The sequence below is a fragment of the Oncorhynchus kisutch genome, linkage group LG12 (assembly GCF_002021735.2).
Source record: "Oncorhynchus kisutch isolate 150728-3 linkage group LG12, Okis_V2, whole genome shotgun sequence".
In the NCBI taxonomy this organism is placed as follows: Eukaryota; Metazoa; Chordata; class Actinopteri; order Salmoniformes; family Salmonidae; genus Oncorhynchus; species Oncorhynchus kisutch.
In genome coordinates this window covers 29016067-29030233 of record NC_034185.2, presented here as the reverse complement: position 1 = coordinate 29030233, position 14167 = coordinate 29016067, and the positions used below count along the sequence as shown (strand labels likewise).

The 14167-nt window shown below is 44.4% G+C and overlaps 1 protein-coding gene across 6 annotated transcripts in view; it reads right to left on the bottom strand.

Annotated features, from left to right (window-relative positions):
- Positions 1-14167, bottom strand: part of syne2a (spectrin repeat containing, nuclear envelope 2a) — a 204854-nt gene that overhangs the window by 121173 nt on the left and 69514 nt on the right. For all 6 annotated transcript variants that reach the window (XM_031837347.1, XM_031837346.1, XM_020496695.2 and 3 more), the window contains 7 exons: positions 13443-13672; positions 11189-13253; positions 10247-10581; positions 9145-9289; positions 8560-8760; positions 6371-6630; positions 1667-1817 (listed from right to left, as the gene is read on the bottom strand). In XM_031837347.1, coding sequence (XP_031693207.1) covers positions 1667-1817; positions 6371-6630; positions 8560-8760; positions 9145-9289; positions 10247-10581; positions 11189-13253; positions 13443-13672 — 3387 coding nt within the window. The remainder of the gene's footprint in view (positions 1-1666; positions 1818-6370; positions 6631-8559; positions 8761-9144; positions 9290-10246; positions 10582-11188; positions 13254-13442; positions 13673-14167) is intronic.

Here is a 14167-nt window from a genome sequence, read left to right as displayed (position 1 = left end):
ACCTGACTCAGCCAAACTCCCTGTGTGACCCCACACCCAAAAATTTGGGGGGCTGCCTCTCGGGCTTCCTCGCTAGCCGTATACGTGTCACCAACTCCATTCTCCAGTATTCCTCCTCGCACTGCTCAATTGAATCCCAGGCGGGCTCTGGCACTCTCCCTGGGTCACCCGACCACCTCTCTACCTCCTCCCAGGTTCTCTCATACTCCTGGCCACGCTGCTTGGTCCTTTTGTGGTGGGTAGTTCTGTCACGGCCGTCGTTGAAAAATACCAAGGTGTAGCGTGGTGAACGTACATTTTATTTTGTTTAAAAATGTTGCCAACAAAACAATTAAAAGAATCACCCGCGAAGCTTACATGGCTTTAGTGCCACAAACAAAGTTAACTACCCACAATCACAGGTGGAAAAAAGGGCTGCCTAAGTATGGTTCCCAATCAGAGACAACGATAGACAGCTGTCCCTGATTGAGAACCATACCCAGCCAAAACAAAGAAATATAAAAACATAGAAAATAGAACATAGAATGCCCACCCCACATCACACCCTGACCTAACCAAATAGAGAAATAAAATGGCTCTCTAAGGTCAGGTCATGACAAATATGAGATTCTCACGAACACGATGGTGTTCTCCCTTTTGCTGTATGACCCCCACAAGCGTGCAGCCGATCTGCCAACTTCTGTCTATAGCATCCAAACAGTTTGGGCTACACTCTTAAAACAATTCCATATAACTTAGGCCCTCCCTCCACCGGCTTAGACTCTTATGGGTTCTAAACTGTCTGCAAAAACAGCCTTCTTAAGCGCAGAAAACTCTTCTGAATCTAATGAGACATTAAGGATCTGTGGTTTCCACTTAAAAGTTTTTAGGTAAAGTAACTGCAAAATGTATTGACGAGAGTTCAAAAGATGCTCGGGTCAGCGGGAGGAGAAAGGAATCTCCAACCAAAGAATTAGAATGACTGGGATACACATTACAGGACTATTTATAATGTATGAGTCATCAATTGACTGAGGAGGGTCAAGATGTAGCCTATTTAATTTAATGGTATACAATTGGTAGTTACAGTCGTCTCATCGCTGCAATTCCCATACGGACTCGGGAGAGGCGAAGGTCAAGAGCCGTGCGTCCTCCGAAACACAACCCAACCAAGCCGCACTGCTTCTTGACACAATGCCCACTTAACCCGGAATCCAGCCGCACCATTGTGTCGGAGGAAACCCCGTACACCTGGCGACCGTGTCAGCGTGCACTGCGCCCAGCCCGCCACAGGAGTCGCTAGTGCACGATAGGACAAGGACATCCCTGCCGGCCAAACCCTCCCCTAAACCGGACGACGCTGGGCCCTTTTGTGCACTGCCCCATGGGTCTACCGGTCGCTGCCTGCTGTGACAGAGCCTGGACTCGAACCCAGAATCTCTAGTGGCACAGCTAGCACTGCAATGCAGTGCCTTAGACCACTGCGCCACTCGGGAGTCTTTCAACTTAATGCTAACAATGGCTAAAGTTAGCTGAGGTTTGTAGTAGCTGTTACAAGAAAACATAACCATGTTTTATAGTTTCTTCTGGCCCATACAATAAATTACTCTCTCTCTAATTTGTTCTTCACTGACTTGCCTAGTTAAATAAATACAATTTTAAAAAATTAAATCCCCCAGTAGCTCACCTTGAGTTGGCGTGTGCTGGGGTGGGACACCAGAATGGAGAGCAGGGTAGCCACTCGCTGCTCCACCTCTCCGATCTGCTCTTGCAAGCGCTCCCTCTCCTGCTCCTCTGAAAGTGCCGTGCTCCGGACCAGCATGCTCCGCTCTCTCAGGCTGTGTGGGCACAATGTCACCCTCACAATGTTAAAGGTAGGCTCAGCAATATGACATTATCATACACTGTCGTAGGGCAACTTTCTAGACTTTACACAAAGAAGAAGAGGCAAAGGCAGATGCCGGACTGCGCCTCTATTTCTGTCAGCGTGAAAATGGAAATGGGGTTTATTTTGTATAGAGGTGTTATGACTCTCCTGTGAGGATCCAAAAGTTCAGATTACAGTGAGTCAGCTCTACAGCGCCCTCTCTCTCCCGCAGCAGGGGAGAGGAATAGAGTTGGGATGGAGTTGGCCAGTCGTATGACAGTCGGAAATACTTTGCAGAAACTCTGCGTTTGGGCTCTGCAGGATGGAGGGGAAATAACCTTTTTAGTAGAAGGAGATTCCTCCCTCCATAACTATAACATCCAAAAGTGGACACAATATTCCTAACACAAATAATGTGGGAAACGGTTGGTGGGGCTTGAAACAAAAATCACGTCAAATGAGTCGTTGTTTGCGATACCATTAAGGTCGGAATAACCAAATAACGGTACCTCTACAAATGTATACGTCCCAGTCAGATTGACATCTAAATGTTGTAGAACTTATATGATTAAATATGAAACTATTTGTGAGAAGATGAAATATGATTTTACCATTCTAAATGAGAGAATAGTTTTTCATGTGAAGTTTTACCCAGTCAGTAACCACGCCACATGAGCACAGACCTTGTGGCAACATGATGGAACCGCCCTCCAAGGAGAAGTCATAAAAGGACCGCTAACAAAATGTACATTAGACCAGAGAACGTGAGGACCAGCCATGCGTTGAAATGGTTGGAATCTCTACAGACCAGTATACGGACGGTAAGCCGGGCGTGTAAAATGGTTAGACTCTCTCCCATTGCCCTCCGTCGTGACGTTGCTATCATTAATGTGTTTGGTTATTTTATCAAATCAATTAACTACATTTATTTATTACGATGATTAAATTAATCATGCAACAATTAACTCATTAGTAATCTTGGGGCAACACGGGAAAAGTTATTTAACGAGTTACTATCTCCCGACTAAACTCTAAAGATATGAATTTGTCTTACATCAGTCAATTCATTCATTCTTATTAACCTCATCAGTCTCATTCTGAACGTTGCATAGTCTGTTAAATCTGCACGAAACCTAGTCTACATGATGACTCAGCGATACACAAATTGTCTTAATTATTTATTTACTAACTAACTAAATAATCACGCAGAATTACATAAACGCACACACAGGATAGGTTACTACATAATGCAATGAAAGGTCCCTAGTGGACTAACCCGATATGACGCTTGGTACACAATGAATAGGGGTGGGGAAAGAAAGAGCGGGAGAAGAAGAGACAAAGGAATTCAACTATCGTACATACAGTTGAGTAATACGCTCATCGTAAATATCGATATTTAGCACCCTAACAACCGCTCATTCGGATTTAGAAATGCAACACATATTTACGCTTGTATGCCTTTGTCGTCTCGCTCTGTTGAAAACGCCCGATCAGTCTGTGGAGTCAGTCGACAGAAAGTCTCTGGTTGTGTAAGTCTCTGGTTGTCCACCAGAGGTCACCATGTCCTTTGTAGTTGTTGTAGGTTGGTCTATGAGTGTCTGTTAGAATGGATCTTCCAGAGGTGTACCACGCCGTGTTCAGCGGTCCTTGACCTTCACTCTGTTTATTTGGAATAGATACCCTAGAGATACCTACAGTTGAAGTCGGAAGTTTACATACACTTAGGTTGTGGTCATTAAAACTTGTTTTTCAACCACTCCACAAATTATAGTTTTGGCAAGTCGGTTACAACATCTACTCTAATATTTTCAACAATTGTTTACAGACAGATAATTTCACTTATAATACACTGTGTCACAATTCCAGTGGTTCAGAAACTAACATACACTAAGTTGACTGTGCCTTTAAACAGCTTGTAAAATTCCAGAAAATGTCATCATGGCTTTAGAAGCTTCTGATAGGATAATTTACATAATCTGAGTCAATTGGAGGTGTACCTGTGGATGTATTTCAAGGCCTTCCTTCAAACTCAGTGTCTCTTTGCTTGACATCATGGGAAAATCAAAAGAAATCAGCCAAGTCCTAATAAATTGTAGACCTCCACAAGTCTGGTTCATCCCTAAGTAAGGAGACGCGTTCTGTCTCCTGTGAAAAGTACAAATCAATCCCAGAACAACAGCAAACGACCTGGTGAAGATGCTGGAGGAAATAGGTACAAAAGTATCTATATCCACAGTAGAGCGAGTCCTATATCGACATAACCTGAAAGGCTGCTCAGCAAGGAAGAACCCACTGCTCCAAAACCGCAATAAAAAAAACTGATTTCAGTTTGCAACTGCACATGGGGACAAAGATCATACTTTTTAGAGAAATGTCCCCTGGTCTGATGAAACCAAAAAACATTTTTGGCTTTAATGACCATCGTTATGTTTGGAGGAAAAAGGGGGAGGCTTGCAACCCGAAGAACACCATCCCAACCATGAAGCATGGGGGTGGCAGCATCATGTTGTGGGGGTGCTTTGCTGCACGAGGGACTGCTGCACTTCACAAAATAGATGCCATCATTAGCGAGGAAAATAATTTTGCCATATTCAGTTCACGCTGTACTTCGGCTGGTCTTTAGTTTTAAACCATTTCTCAGCAGTGTAGCCACCGCTTCCCACTGTCTGGTCTTGTAGAGATTTTCTTCTTCTCTGTTTAAAGTTTCAGAGATTCTAACCATTTTGTACCTTTCAGCTCACGCTGAGTGATTTTGGTCAACATAAAAATTTATTGCTAATTTGCTACATGAGACCTATTTGATTGAATATACATTTTTCATAATGCTTAGGTTGTTATGAATGTACTTATATAAGTGTACGCGCTTGATATCCCTCCAACCTAAAGAAAACCAATGTTACATCAGAGGTGTGCCTGTTATTCACATGCAAACCTGCCATCTAATTGACTAGAATGTTTCCGCTTGCTCCCGCCACCTCCAGCCTACCTTTCGCCTTTACGGACACTGATTCACATTGTTAGAGTGGAGACTCCAATATCTTGTCAGTATATGCAACCATTTTAGCTTCACAGACAACATTCCTTTCAGCATGCCCACGGATGAGTTTTGGTAGATTTGAATTTTGTCATTGTAGATTTCAGCAGGAAGTCGCCCCACTGTGTAAGATGATGTCATTAAGCTCAGCATACCTTTAATAACCCGACAGTCCCCCGAAATCGGGCATTAGAATGACTTAAAAATATATTTATGACTGACTGTATTGATTTCCCACCGTTTTATAAGTCAGAAGACAGAAATCCAGACCTTCCTAGGACCACGTAAAGGTCCTTTGTCAAATAAACCTGTATTTCCCTCTCTCTGGTGGTCGGCTGCATCATTACATCAATTTGTATCACTTCACTGTGACGTCACGTCAAAAGGGAGGTCCTACGAAAAACATTTATCCAGCTCGACTGCTTCACAGCACAGACATGGCAAAGCAATTGCTGAATTTGTCTCGAGCAGGCGAATCTAAATAGTAAATACTTTTATATCTCTAGGATAAAGAATGCGACCAACACTCTTCCTTAAACCTAAAATAGGCAAAGAAGTAATTTTGTGTGGGCAGTCAAACTTTTTTCTTTACGTCAGAGGCAGACCCGTATTCCCAGATCGAAAAAATCTAGCCCTTTACATAGCCCTTCCCTTTACATAGCCCTTCACACACTGTTTAAATGGCCCAAATGTTGATTTAGACATTCACAAATTTAACAGATTTTGACTATCACCAATATGTTTGGTAAAGTAAAAGAAGGTGAAATATTATGGGTAGAACTATATATAGGCATATTATAAAGTATAAAAAGGCTTATTCATTCAGAATTATTTTATTATCTTCATATTTGAATATGTTTTAATATACTTGTATTGTGTACTTGATCATTTGGGTTGAAAAAGGCCTTTATCTCAGACATAAATAAACTATTCTAGGTGAAAGCTAAAGGTCATAGCTTTCTATGGGGGATGGGGGGGACAACACACACACTACTAAATTAATAAAATATTGCCCTCTTGCTAGATTGATGACTACAGCCATAGCAAAACAGTATAAAATGGCTGTCAGCTCAACTGGTTTAAATATTAATATCAAACTACGTGTATGTGCTTAAATGTTTCCAAGAATCATATTGCCACTCATGGTGTGTAATAGTACATCTACTGTCAACATTTGTCAATAAACAGTGTTAATAAGCAGTGTCAACGTGATTGTTTGCACACCTTTGGCAAAGGCTCCAGGGTTCTTGTGCTGACATGTAATGTTTATGTAAAAAGTAAAAACATTTAAGCTTTTTCTGCATTGTGCTTTTCTGTTCCTGAGGTGTGTGTGCGTGTATGCAAGGATGTGTGCCATGTGAATTGTGTGGGTGAGTTTGGGAAGACAAGAGAGAGAAAGAGAGCGATAGAGAGAAAGTGAGGGAAATGGAAAGGGCACCTAATTTCAGAGTATTTGTCTTTCAAAGATTGTACTGTATCATCCTTACCTCCTAAAGCGCTCCTGCATGTCCCTCAGCCGTTGGCAGACTGGGACAGGGCTAGCTGCCTCCTGAGGGCTGGACACACCCAGGAGCTGGGAGAGCCGGAGCTCCAGGGAGGCCAGGATTCGCTGCTCCCGCTCTAGTCCAGCCTGGTGCTGCTCCGTCTGCTCTAACAGAACCATCGGGGCCCCCTGACCGGAGCATACTGCAGTGGGGTCCGACAGCTCACCCTGCAGCTTGTCCAGAGCACTGCTGCATCGAGCCATCTGTGACACCCAAAGGACACACAACCACACATTTTTACACATTTTGTTACATTCCAGCCGTATTCTAAAATTGTTACTTCAACCTACATACAAGACCCCATAAAGACAAAGAAAAAACAGTTTAGATTTTTTTATAAAATTGCATTAAAAATTAAAAATAAAATATCACATTTACATAAATATTCAGGCCCTTTACTCAGTACTTTGTTGAAGCACATTTGGCAGCAATTACAGCCTTGATTCTTCTTGAGTATGACGCTACAAGTTTGGCACACCTGTATTTGGAGAGTTTCTCCCATTCTTCTCTGTAGATCCTCTAAAATTCTGTCAAGTTGGATGGGGAGCGTCGCTGCAGAGGTGTTTTCAGGTCTCTCCAGAGATGTTAGATCGGGTTCAAGTCCGGGCTCTAGCTGGGCCCCTCAAGGACATTCAGAGGCTTGTCCCGAAACTACTCCTGCGTTGTCTTGGATGTGTGCTTAGGGTCGTTGTCCTGTTGGAAGTTGAACCTTTGCCCCAGTCGGAGGACCTGAGCATACTTTGCTCCGTTCATCTTTGCCTCGATCCTGACTAGTCTCCCAGTACCTGCAGCTGAAACACCTCACAGCATGATGCTGCCACCCCGATGCTTCACTGTAGGGATGGTGCCAGGTTTCCTCCAGACATGACACTTGGCATTCAGGCCAAAGAGTTAAATCTTGGTTTCATCAGACCAGAGAATCTTGTTTCTCATGGTCTGAGAGTCTTTCGGTGCCTTTTGGAAAACTCCAAGTGGGCTGTCTGGCCACTCTACCATAAAGGCCTGATTGGTGGAGTGCTGCAGAGATGGTGGTCCTTCTGGAAGGTTCTCCCATCTCCATAGAGGAACTATAGAGCTCTGTCAGAGTGACCATCAGGTTCTTGGTCACCTACCTGAACAAGGCCCTTCTCCCCCGTTCCTCAGTTTGGCCGGGCAGCCAGCTCTAGGAAGAGTCTTGGCGGTTCCAAACTTATTCCATTTAAGAATGATGGAGGCCACTGTGTTCATTGGAACCTTCAATGCTGCAGAAATGTTTTGGTACCCTTCCCCAGATCTGTGCCTCGACACAATCCTGTCTCTGCACTCTACGGATAATTCCTTCGACTTCAGGCTTGGTTTTTGCTCTGACATGCATTGTCAACTGAAGGACCTTATATAGACAGGTGTGTGCCTTTACACATCATGTCCAATCAATTTAATTTACCACAGATAGACTCCAATCCAGTTGTAGAAACATCTCAAGGATGATCAATAGAAACCGGATGCACCTGAGCTCAATTCTGAGTCTCATAGAAAAGGGTCTGAATTCTTATGTTAATAAGGTATTTCTGTTTTTCATTTTTAATCAATTTGCAAACATTTCTAAAAACCTGTTTTGCTTTGTCATTATGGGGTATTGTGTGTAGATTGCTGAGGATTTTTATTTATTTAATACATTTTCGAAAAAGGCTGTAACATAACAAAATGTGGAAAAAGTCAAGGGGTCTGAATAATTTCCGAAGACACTGTATATTTACACATGGGCGTACAATACTACTACACATACTTTCGTACAAAAACAAACAAGGTATTTCCAAAGCCCTACACTTTGTGGATCAACAATGTATTATGAATATATCATTTGCTTATACAAAAAACTGTTTTGAGCCATGTGCTGTTATGATGGTAAGAATGATCACCTTTATAATACACATGTGTATACTTGTATACTACATATGCTACTCATGCGCCGGGTCTACTAAAAGGCTTCTATTTAATGGAGTGGTCATCCGGGTGAATCATGTAGTGCAGCAAAGAAAGGTGATGGCATCGCCCAAAAATGTATGTATTTATATGTAATATACCATATACTATATTACATTATGACCATTAAAGGAGCAGTTCACTGAAGATAGTTCAGTCACATGACTCACGCTCTTGGTGACGTCCCTCCACTCCGCCCCTCTCTGCTCCAAGCGTGTCCGCAGGAGGCTGATGCCGCACCGCAGTGCCGCCCAGCGCCTCCAGAGGGCACCCTGTGCCCCCTCGGAGCCCACACAGCACCCCCGCAGTGGGCACACCACCCTCAGCTCCTCCAGCTTGCCAGCTATAGACAGCACCTCCTCCGACAGGGTCTTCACATGAAGAGATGAATCAATCAAATGTATTGTATACAGAATATATCCCTTTCTTTTACAACATGTGTCACAAAGTGCTTTGTAGTGCAGCAAAGCTGTGGTGTGGCAGAGCAGTGGTGTAGTGGTAACACACATGTAGCTCACTGCCAGATACTGGGGTTAAATCCTCCCCTCTACCTTTTTCCCAGTCTCCACCTCAGTATCCCCTTGATATCTAAACTGTCTAAATGAAGCTTGAATAGCATGCTTTAAAAAAAACAAGTGCTTCACAGTAACCTGGACTGTACACCCGAAAAGTAAGCAGGAGAACAGAGGCAAGGAAAAATTCCCTAGTAGGAACAAACTCTGAGAAGAACCACCGACGCACAGCACTTAACACACCTTGGCTCTATCCTGTTGGTCAGCACAGTTGGCGTAGGATGTCACTTCCTGGGTGGCACACTCGGAGAGCCTTGATTCGTTTTTCTTCAGGATATGCCATACCTCCTCATGACACTTCTTGTGGAGGCTTTGTCTGTCTGCACACCTATGGAATAGATACAAAACAAACACGGTAACTGAAAATTGCCTGGTTTTAATGTTGTTTACATTTTCATGTTTTTTAAGCAATTGTGAAGCTAAAGGCTCATTTGTACTCTGGGTGGACAATTCGGATTTGGTTTGATTCTACTGTACTCTTTTACATGCACATAAATCAACATGTCTGTTTTACATCAATGTAAATGTGCCAGTGTTAGAAGCTAATTTACATACAAAGTTCCCGGATCTGTAACTCTCTAATCTTATTTGATTCAATGCAACATAAAATTCATAGACATGAGCTGCATTCTCATCCAGGCATTAATTTAGTTCTCATCAAACATGGGGGAACAGAGAGAAAAGTAACAAGTCACTAAAATTATATTTATTAGACTGCTGAACCTATTTGTCTCAATTACACCAACATTCCATTTCAGCAGAGACTAGAGACATGGGTCTCGGAGTGCTAAACTCTGGTCAACGTGCAGTGTACGAATTCTAACTATTCTGTTGCCATCCGTTCAGAAACCCGCTCAGCAACCTGCCTAATTTAGTTGATTACCCCTGATATAAGTGGTCCCAGCGCTGTTCAATGTGTAAGTTGATGTTTTCTAAACTGTAATGCTTTGTGTTTTTTGTTGTAAATGTGTCTGCAACTTTGGGTGCTGCTATTTTGGCCAGGTCTCTCTTGTAAAATAGATTATTCATCTCAATGAGACTAACCTGGTAAATAAATAAATACATCAGTTGCACACAGCATCTCACATTCCCCCCAAAATGTAATGGCTTAAGAAAGGTTGACAATGCATGCCTATTTGGTGACCAATGTTCAGCATCTAATGTTCATCAAGCTTCTTTGTACGATAACATTTAGTGTTAATGTGTTTTTAGAATGTGACCAAAACAGTAAGGACCAAAAGCCATGTGTAACCTTTGGTGAATGAGTGTGTAACCTTTGGCCTACCTCTGCAAGGCCTCTGTCCTGAGCTCAACCTGGGCCTCGAGTGTGGCCCTCTCCACCAAAAGGTGGCTCAAGACCTGGATGTGGAGCTGTTCGCTCTGGGGGAAAGAGAGACAGGCCTGCTGGGGTGCCAGCTCCAGGAAATGGCTGATTTGCGCCTGGAGGCTCTCCCCCAGGGAGGCTTGGGGCTCTTGGGTGTGCCATTGCTCCTCTGTGCAGTCCACAAATCCGCCTGGAGGTGCCAGGAACATGGCCTCGGCTTCGAGGAGGAAGGTTACCACTCCTTGGGCAGCCCAGTGGTAATCCTTCAGGGCTTCCCGAGCATGGGACAAATTCTCCTACAGGACATATACAAGATTATTAAGAATTCAGGCAAGAATTTCATTTGAAGTCTACCACAATACAATACAACCTGTGTGGTTGAATCTTAATACACAAACAACATTAAAGTCAGTTCCAATAGAAGTTAAGGAAAATGTTTGAGGGATAAATTGTTGTAATACACCAATTCAGTTAATTGTCTCGTCTGGGCACCGTTCACTCTCTATGGTACAGGGGAGATAGCATTTCAAAAGTGAAACATTGTTTCCATGGCCGGACAGGCAGACAGCAAGGCTTATATTAAACCCCACTGTTAGAGACGAAATAGTACTCTAGAAGCAAGGGGAAATAATGTATGAGTTTAGATGAATTCAAGCAATGATTTGAACAGCAACATGAACATGATGATATTCTTATGGAGGTGCTGTGATAATTCAGATGGATCTGTTAGCAGGCTTGGAACGCTGCTTGTCCAATAGGCATCTAGGATCCAAACAATCCGTTTGATAGTGTTTATCACATCAACCAACTCAAATTTCATGCATATTTTATGAAATGTAATACACACCGTAGCTGAAATTGCGAATTATAACAATTGTAATGTAATGAGCCCACTGAACTTACCATATATGCGTGGCACTTCTGCACAATGTCATTCCTCAGGGTGTGCAGCTCCGCACACTGGCTCATCTCCACTTGCTCGCTCTGCCTCAAAGCTTCCAACACCCGCATTACAGACTCTACGTTCCTCCAGATTACCCAGCACCTCCGCAGCGCTATGTTGATGGCCCTCACGTCTGGCTTCACCGGGTCAAATTCCGTCAGCTCCTGCCTGACCTGTTGAAGAAGGTCCATCATGGCAGGAAGCTCAGTGCAGAATCTGAGACCCTCCAGAAGCTTTCCCTCTAGGTTTTTGACGTCGTCAGTGATGGCAAGCTCCCAGGAGGCTAGGTTTTCAACAGTTTGCCGGATCCTCTGCCTCTCCGACAGGAGCAACATTCTATCCGATAGGTGCAGGTCTTGGGCGATGGCCTCAAGCTGGTCGGAAGCATCCTGGCACTGGGTCTTCACCAGCGGAAGTTCCACCAGGAGAGCCTGGCAAAGACTGAATCTTTCCCCCACGCTGACTCTCTTGTCTTTGGAGCACTGAGCACGCTCCTTTGCCACCTCCCTGGAGTTTTCCATGCGCTGCCGGTAGGTCAGGTACTTCTCGTGTTCCATGGCGTGGTGGTGGAGAGTTTTCACCTTCTCCTGCAGTTCGCCAATGGTACGCAAGAGGGCACTTTTCTGGTCCTCTTGGCAGTACTGGAGTTCCTGGATCTGACATTGGTGCTCCAGGAGCATGTGTGTCAAGGGCTCTATGGCAGATAGGGAGTCCTTTGTCACTGGGAACCTCTGCCTCTCCAGGTCGGCCCATATCTGTTGCACGCTCATCTGGACAGCCGCCAGTTCCTCGGCCGAAGAAGTCCGGGTGTGAAGCAGTTCCTCCAACTCCCATTGGGCTGCTTTCTCGTGGGCCACCATTCTGTCCACCTCGGTCCGGAGGCCTGTGAGCCTGTTGACAAGAAAGTGGCTCTCTGCTGGACTCAACCCCGAAGAGACCTCCATGCAGGTCTCCAAAAGGGCATCCGTGACTGCCAGCTGTCTTTCTGCTTCCTTGATGGCACCCATGTGAAACTGCAGCTTGCTTTCCAGATCTGGGATGGTGTCTTTGGACACATTCTCTACATCTGCAGTGACCTCTCTCTCATGGTGTGCCACTGCTAGCCAGGTGTTCACTTTTGAGATCTGGACCAGCATCTTCTCTCTTTCCTCCAAAACAGCCTCCATTTCCTTCAGAATATGAGCAGAGTTATCTGAGACTGTTTCGTAGAGGTCCTTCAAGGTCTTCATTGATGACAGCACTTTGTCAATTTCCCCCTCATCCGACATCAGTTCTTTCAGGTCCTCAACTTTGTAGTGCACCCTGGAACGCCTTGCCAAAATCTCAGATTGAAGCTTCCTCATGCTGGCAATTTGGAGACGGGCCTCTTCAGGGAAGAGGGCTAACTTTTCACCTGCTGAGATGTGGTTTTCCGCCTGCTTGGCCCAGATAATCAAGTCCTGCATTTGCTTGATGATTTTAGCCAAGGAGGGTTTTGCTATAGAGTATGACTGAGCAGAGAGCAACCTCTGAGTGGAGGCAAGTAAGGAGCTCAAGCTCTGAAGAGTACACTCCACATCCTCCTTCTCCTTCTGCCCAAGAGAAAATTGTGTAAAATCCTCTGATTGCCCAAGCAGGTGTAGGTACTGCTGGTTGAAGGCTTTCAAGTCAGCAGTAATAAAGGTCAGCTCTAAAGCTTTGTGAGTGTCATGCTGCAATTGAGAGGACTGTAAGAGGGTGATGGACTTCTGAAGAGTCTCAAGCTTGCAATGCAGCTGCTCAGCCTTTTGTAGAAGGATAGAGGACTGAGAAGAACCAATTGAGGCATGCCTCAGGCCTCTATTCCCGGTCCCCTCCAAAAGCCTCCACTCCTCCTGCAGATCTCCTAGCTGAGCGAGGAGTGCCCCTGACCCCTCGACTTCACTCAGGTGGGCAGACACCTGGCAACACACCTGGAGCAGCTCCCCCATCATGCCCTTCTGCTGTTCAATGTTACATAACAGAGTATGTAGTTTTTCAGCCTGAAGCGCACTGCTTCGAGTGTCCCTGTTAGATCCCCAGGAATAGACAAAGAGTGAATAAGTGTTAGTGCATATCTTGGTCAAATACAAACTTCTGATCAATGATATTCTAAATCAACTGTACACTTTGAAGGAACACAGAGGCCTAAAGATGCATAAATACAATATTATGCACAAGAATAGTAGCCCGGACAATGCAAGTGCATGGACTCACAATTGTAGCTCATCCATATCGCTTGTCCATCTCTCCAGAATGCTCCGGATGGCCTGAGTCTGCCTGTGGTACTGTGTGACCAGGTGGAGCTGAGCCTCTTTGACCTGAACTGTGGCCGAGGCATCCAACAGGGCTGCACTCCATCGCCCCTCCAGATTTGTTGCGTCCTCTGGGTCACCGACCACATGGTTTATCGCAGCCACCTGCTCAAGCACGTAGCGTCTGCAGTCCTGAAAAAAAGGGGATCACGGGGACACACTCAGTCTGGTATCCAGTGAGCTGGGACCCATAAAAAATATAATCTGTTAAAAAAAGAAGCAATTTTTTACAGTATTGAAATCACAGAGGGAAGACAGGCAGGTGTAAGAAACGGTATGAATGGTTGGAGTGGGGATTGAACCCTGACCTTCAGTAAGGAGAGCATGTGTGTGTAGCTGAGGGGGGTTCCACTAGACCATGGGCTCGGCACATAGCATCTGTATTTATCAAACACTCTACGCTTACACAAAAGCCAAGAAGGGTGATAATGTACTTGAAAAGTTAGACATAGCAAATGAAAGTTAGAATTAGCTTCCTCTCCTTGTCTCATTATACATTCTCGTTGACATTGATATGAAAGAAAGGTAAAGGTTAAATAAATGAGAGGATTGTTGAAATATCATTATAATGTGCCAGTTGGCTAGAGTGACAAAAAAACAATACATGTGCATACAGGGCAGAAAAGG